Genomic DNA, 7,500 nt, shown 5'->3' with positions numbered 1-7,500 from the left:
GGGAGGGAAGGAAGGAGGGAGGGAAGGAAGGAAGGAGGCATGGAAGGAAAGGAAGGAAGGAAGGAGGGAGGGAAGGATGGAGGGAGGGAGGGAGGGAAGGAAGGAGGGAGGGAGGGAGGGAAGGAAAGGAAGGATGGATGTAGGCATGGGATGATAACTGTGTTCAAGGTATACCGCGATTTGAAAAAGCCACGATAACCGAAACCGCCAAATTTTCTGTCATACCGTTCCTGAGGTATGAGCTGTTTTTAGTCTGGTCATATAAATCCTTCCTTCCTTCCTTCCTTCCTTTTGTCTTTCCTTCCCTCCTTCCTTTCCTTCCTAATCCCTTTTCCCTCCTTCCTTTCCTTCCTTCCCTCCTTCCTTTCCTTCCTAATCCCTTTTCCCTCCTTTCCTTCCTTCCTTCCTTCCTTCCTTTTGTCTTTCCTTCCCTCCTTCCTTTCCTTCCTCATACCGTTCTTGAGGTATGAGCTGTTTTTAGTCTGGTCAAAGACAGGAAGTGCTGGTCAAAGACAGGAAGTGCTGGTCAGAAACCCCTCAGGTGGAGCAGTTACAGCGTAGAGTATCACGACCTCTCACACTGTCATTACAGATTCAGGTTAAATGAACATGTCTGTCTTTCTTTTTCTTCCTTTTAGGAACATTTTAGAGCTATTGCGCAATACCGCCATACCGTGAAACCGTGATTTTTTTGCTTATGGTTATCATACCGCCAGAATCTCATACCGGCCCATGCCTAGATGGATGGAAGGAGGGAAGGAAGGGATGGAAGGAGGGAGGGAAGGAAGGAAAGGAGAGAGGGAGGGGAGGGAGGGAAGGAAAGGAAGGAGGGAAGGAAGGAAGAAGGGAAGGAAGGATGGAAGAAGGGAAGGGTTAGTAATTGAATGAATTGAACTGAAGACAAAGCTCTTTATTTCATATTTAAGAGGAAGGTTTAAGGTTGGACTTATACAACAGTTCTTATGGTAGATGAGCTGCTACTGCTCTGTGTTATTTATATTAATATAATTATAATATAACATATAGATAGTGTGTTACTGCTCTATGTTATTTATATTTTATATTAATATAATTATAATATAACAGATAGATAGTGTGTTACTGCTTTATGTTATTTATATTATATATTAATATAATTATAATATAACAGATATAGATAGTGTGTTACTGCTTTATGTTATTTATATTATATATTAATATAATTATAATATAACAGATATAGATAGTGTGTTACTGCTCTATGTTATTTATATTAATATAATTATAATATAACAGATAGATAGTGTGTTACTGCTCTATGTTATTTATATTAATATAATTATAATATAACAGATGTATATATAGTGTTACTGCTGGAATGATTCAGTGTCGTTGTCCTCTGTGTCCTGCTAACCTTCCTCCTCGTCTTCCTCTGGCAGGTCATGTGACTTACTGGCATGAAGTCACATGACCTGCCTCCAGTGTTTGTCATGAGATAGACTACACACACACTTAATCCCACCCACACACACACACACACACGGCCTGTCAGATGACTGTTTGCCCCCTCAAGGCAACTGTATCTTTCCTAGGATGGCGAGGGAACTAATCTAACCAGTGAAGGGGGAGGTATGGGAGGGGGGGGGGGGGGGTTATAAAGCCTGTCCATAAATGGTGTGTAGTTAATTATTCACTTTGAACCAGTACATAGGTTCAGATCTATTGATTCTTGGCTTTATTTTACTCTTTACACTTCCTGTTATTGTCCTTTTATTGTCTGCTTTTATGCTTACAGTGAGCTGCTATCTATCTATCCATCTATCTATCTAATTAGAGGCCTTTGCTATCCTAGGAAAACAAAATCCCCCCATTCCCTAGGATGCAGAAACCATTGCAGAGTTAATAGCTCATCTTTATAACATGAAAAACGAGCCGTCGGACTAATGGAAGGTTTTTTTCTCTCTATTGTTTGGAGGCTTTTTCTTTTTTTATTTCCTGCTGAAGCTTCCTCTTCTTCCTCCTTCCTCTCCGGAGGGAAACCATCATCATCATCATCATCGTCATCGTCAGGTAGTTTGAGGTGTTTGTTTAACAGCGGCAGGTCCGGGTCGGTGTAGTGTGTGTTTGCAGGTTGATGTGTGTGATAAGGCTGCAGGCGGAGGAGGATCTACATGTTTTAATATTGACTTATTCACGCTGTTTGCTGAGCGCTCGGTTATAACACGCTCAGATCAGACTGATTGATGTTAAGCGTCACTTTGGTGTTATTTAATCATTTTTTCAGGCTGGTAATGGTTTAACACGGTCCGTTGATGTCAGTTTAATAAATCTATTCTAAATCTAAAGCTCATTATTTTATGGATTATTGGATTTAATAGTTAAATATCAGGTAAAAGTTATTATTTCCCTCCAGTGAAGCTTGTCTTTCTCACAGATGAAGAGTCAACAAATAAAAGTCAGCTAGATGAGCAACGACCCCCCCAAAAAAAAAGCTAAAGTTGAGTTTTAATACGACCAACGTGACGAGTTTCTCTCCTAAAGTCACATTTTTTAAATCAGATGAATTAGTGTGAGAGCAGAATGACTCATCATCAAACAGTAGAAACCACTTTACAAGAAGATAAAGATAAATGATCAATTAACACAGAGCCACTGGATTAAATCTGGATTTATTTGATCCATTAACAGCCTTTTCCAGCCGTTATCACTGTAATATAACTTATTATTATCATCATTTAAACAATATGTCATACTTCAGGACTCTGTTACTATAATACAGAAGCAGCTGTGTGTGTTTTGATTGACTTTCTTTCTCTCAGTGTGTGGTTTATTATTAGGGCCCGAGCGCTGACCACCCCGTTCCCCGCTGCAGCTTTAATTAGGGCCCGAGCGCTGACCAGCGCGAAGCCCTATTGTAATTGCCCGGATTATTATTATTATTCCGTTTTTTATTTTTCTCCCAAAACAACGCTCTTTTTGCCCCCCTGAACGTGCCCCAAAAGTCACCAAAGTTTCCACACAAGCCAGACCCGGCGAAAAATTTGATATTTTATGGTTTGCATGAACGGGCGTGCTTAAATGGCTCTCTAGCGCCACCTGCAAAATCAAGAAAATCGAGCCCCTCGCCACAGATTGACATAGAGCAACGAAACTTGGTACACATGTTCAACATGTCAAGACGCACCAAAAAGTCTCTTGGACACATACCCGAACACCAACAGGAAGTCGGCCATTTTGAATGAAAATATTGATTTTAATGCAAATTGTGGCATCATATTTGAACAAACAACTCCTAGAGTTTTCTTCCCATCCACTTCAAATTCACACAGAGTCATCTTGAGACATTGGAGATGAAAAGTTATCAAAAGCTTTTTCCCACATCATTCCTGGTTGCCGTGGTGACGCGGCGAATTTCGATGCTTCGCCATGAAATTTCAAACCCTCATAACTTGACTCCACATGGTCTCAGCTTTTCCAAATTTCATATGCTTGTTCAGTGTCCTGGTCTGAACACATGTACAGTCTCATATTTAGTGACAGTCATAGCGCCACCTACTGGCAACAGGAAGTCACTTGCGTCATTTGATCATTAAATCTTAAGTATTTCCACCTGAAATTGACTCAGCTGAGACATAAGACCTTGGTGATGCTACATTCTGCAACTCATGACCCATCATCAAATACTGTTGCCATGACAACGCATTCAACGCCATGAAAATACGATTACAGTTTTCAGAGGCAAAGGATGCCTTTACGGTAACGAAACTCAACACACACATCTGGAGTGGGTTCATTTAACATCCTATGTACTTCAATGGGATGGCCGTGACTAAACGGCTCAATAGCGCCCCCTTGAATATTTCAAAATTGAACCTCAGCCTTCCCGATTGACATAGAAGAATGAAATTCGGCAGGTTTATGTATCATCTCCAGACGCACAAAAACGCAATTTAGACCCATACCCTAAGTCCAACAGGAAGTCGGCCATCTTGGGAAAAATGCTCAATTTTGGTGAGTGTTTTGGTCATTTCCACGCATCATACTTGAACAAACTAGTCCTAGAGATTTCATCCCATCCACTTCAAATTCACACAAAATCATCTTGAGACATTGGAGATGAAAAGTTATCAAAAGCTTTTTCGTCCGTCATTCCTGGTTGCCATGGTGACATGGCGAATTTCGATGTCTCGCCATGAAATTTCAAACCCTCATAACTTGACTCCACATGGTCTGAGCTTTTCCAAATTTAATATGCTTGTTCAGCGTCCTGCTCTGAACACATGTACAGTCTCATATTTAGTGACAGTCATAGTGCCACCTACTGGCAACAGGAAGTCACTTGCTTCATTCTTTCACTAATTACTCTCATAATCTTAAGTATTTACACCTGAAATTGACTCAGCTAAGACATAACGCCAGTAATCAAAAGCTTTTTTATGACTTCTTCCTGTTGGGCATGGCTGTGCGGACAATTTCGATGCTTCGCCATGAGGCAGGAAGTCCTTATAACTCCTACAGACATTGTCCTGTCTACACCAAATTCATCATGCATGGAGAGGGTCCCGCCCTGAACACATCTATGCATCAATACTGTGTCAAATACACAGCGCCACCTACTGGACACAGGAAGTCAGCCTCATATGACAAACATTATCCGATTTATATGAAATTTACAGGATGTGTTCTCCACATCATACACTGCAATATGACATATAATTGGTGGGTGATCTCTAGCGCCACCTAGTGGACACATGCAATGTGACTTAGCCCCATCACACAACATTCATTACAAGCCCAGGTGCCAACACGTCTACGTGCCCACTGTGTCTGCCGTGTGACTGCAGCACGCACCGACATGCGAGTACGGGGCGGTGCATGGGGGCGCGAGGGCCCGTTCATCACTGCTTGCAGTTTTAATTATTATTATTTTGGGGGGCTTTTTTTTATTGGGCATTTATAATACAAACATAATAATTACAGAACACGTAAACACAGACAACAGAAACAGAACATAACAGGTTGACAAAAAACCCCCCCACCCCGTCATGGAAACTATCACGAGAACCCCGCTATACATAGGAGACCGAATGTTAAGTTGGGTTCGTATTAGCAAGGTGCTGTTTATTATTTATTTATTATTACTATTTTGTACGGAGGCGCATTGCATTCACTGGATAAAAAACATTTAGACACCTTATCTCATAATTACGAGATAAAGAAAAGGGACACGTCTTCTGCTCTCAGTGGTACGGAAGCGTATGGCGATGATGGCACTATCACAGTTCATCTGCCAATACTTCCTTCTCGGTTTGAGACACTGGGAGATACTAATGCTTTTTTTTTCAACATTGTCATTTCTGAATGAAGGAATGAAGGACATCAAACGTTTAGCTCGCCTACGCTCCTTAACTTAACAAAACTTACTCTCTGCGCGCGCGCACGCACACACACACACACACACGCACACACACACACACACACACGGTTGTAAAACTGTGTTGCTTCCCTGTCCACTGTGTGTGATCAGCTGTGCAGGTGACGTCACAACAACAACAACAACATACAACCAGCACACACGTGAAAATTGGCTACAACACAGACTTTACTCCACACACTTTGTCAGCTCTTATTCTGAATTGTCCTAGGAACTTGTTAGTGGCTAATAACGTTAATAACGCTAATATCTGGGTTCCTAAAACGAGATCAGGTGTCTACATTTTTTTTTATCCAGTGAATGCAATGCACTTCCATAATTTTGTATGCTTATTTACTTAAAATGTGAAAGTTGGATGGCAGAGAAAAATGGCTTTGCCTTTGTGACATGTACTGCCATACCTAAAAAAGGAATTTAAAAAAGAAAGAAAAAAGTTTTGGGGCATAGTGCATATCTATGAAGATGGGTTGCAATGGAAGATTTGCATTTATCACATATAGGTGATACTTCTGGATATATATTATGTCATTTTTCCTCTGAGAAGTGGAGCATGTGTGTCATTTTAAATTGAATAAGACAATGTGTGAACAGGTGTTGATCTTCTCCAGGGCTCAGTCCCATAGATCATCTGTGATCTGTCATGTCGTGAACTTTAACTATGCTAGTAAGGTGCTCCTCTCTCAACCTTTCATCAATCAGGAGTCACACACACTCACACACACACACTCTCTCACACACACACACACACACACACACACACACACAGTTTGTTGGTATGGAATCCGTCACAGTTTCTTCACGGCTCGTCGCTCCTCTGAACGTTTCGGTCAAACTGCAGCAGAACGAGTTCAAGATTCCTGAATATCGAGACAAACCTGAGCTCTGAGCAGTAAAGTGTGTGTTTAAGTGTGTGTTTTTAAGTGTGTGTTATTATGTGTGTGTGTTGCAGCTTTCCGAGAGACAACCCTCCAGTGAAGATGAGACCATGGTCCCGGTACTAACCTCCAAAAAAGCCAGTGAACTACCCGTCAATGAAGTAGCATGCGTCCTGCAGGTACAGAAAGGCTTTCAGAGTCACAATGAACACAAAACAGGAAGTACAACAAAGTAAAGTTCCCTAAAACACTAAAAGTTTTCCTACACCCTTATATTAGTTATACTCAAGAATAAAACCAGATAAACTTACAGAAACACTTACAGAACAACCCCCCCCCACACACACACACACACACACAAAAAGCAAAATAAATATATAATAAAGATAATTTGAGCCGTAATTCATTTGTATTGTGATTCATATGAATGTACTTTTAGTAAAAAGTCATGTTATGTCTATTTCTCATAATCATATAGTTAAATATTTATATTTATATTCAGACTGTCAGAAATATAACTACCCAGAAAAAAAAGACAGTATTTTATTTTGAAAATCACATATTTAAAGCGTCATTGGTACAACTGTAAATAAACATTTACTTTGCCTTGCACTGAAAAAAAAATCTTTAATTTCATCATTTTGAGATTTGTTTTTGTCTCCATGAGTCAAAAAAGAAAAGTTATTGTATTTTAATATAAAATACTGCTGTTATATTGTATGATAATATATTAATATGTCCAAAAATATTGATTAAATGTGATTTATTTAGCAACAACAATAATTACCCTGTGAGCAGTTATCAGCAGCAGCACCAGTAGTTTTTTATTATTTAATTATTTAACTTAAATAAAATGTGAAGATTAGCTGAACTTTGAAACATCCTGAAGAGACAAAAACACAATTATAACATAAATATTTTCCAGCAGTGGAGCTCCTTCACTTTGAGTCTGATTTATTTCATATCAATATTTAATAATAATCTTTATTTCAGACGAGTTATTCAGCATCCAAAACACAAGTTTGAATTAAAATGAAAGTTTGAAGGAGAAATGAAAGGTCCAGTCAGAGGGTTAGGGTTATGATTGTTCTCATTTCTCTCCAGTTTAAAATGTTTCTGTCTGAAGGTGAAACGTTGATGTGATGTTTGTGATGTTTGTGCCGGCAGGCCGACCTGCAGCTGGGTCTGACTCTGGAGGAAGTGAGCCGCAGG

General features: G+C 39.9%; 1 protein-coding gene across 1 annotated transcript in view; it reads left to right on the top strand.

Moving 5' to 3' along the window:
- Positions 1-7,500, top strand: part of atp2c1 (ATPase secretory pathway Ca2+ transporting 1) — a 53,737-nt gene that overhangs the window by 13,141 nt on the left and 33,096 nt on the right. The window contains exons 2-3 of the mRNA XM_053327363.1: positions 6,363-6,467; positions 7,456-7,500. The exon at positions 7,456-7,500 is cut by the window's right edge and continues 72 nt beyond it. Coding sequence (XP_053183338.1) covers positions 6,363-6,467; positions 7,456-7,500 — 150 coding nt within the window. The remainder of the gene's footprint in view (positions 1-6,362; positions 6,468-7,455) is intronic.

This window comes from Scomber japonicus, chromosome 10 (assembly GCF_027409825.1).
Source record: "Scomber japonicus isolate fScoJap1 chromosome 10, fScoJap1.pri, whole genome shotgun sequence".
NCBI lineage: Eukaryota > Metazoa > Chordata > Actinopteri > Scombriformes > Scombridae > Scomber > Scomber japonicus.
Note: the sequence above shows the minus strand (reverse complement) of the source record. Positions and strands in the feature narration are given on the sequence as shown.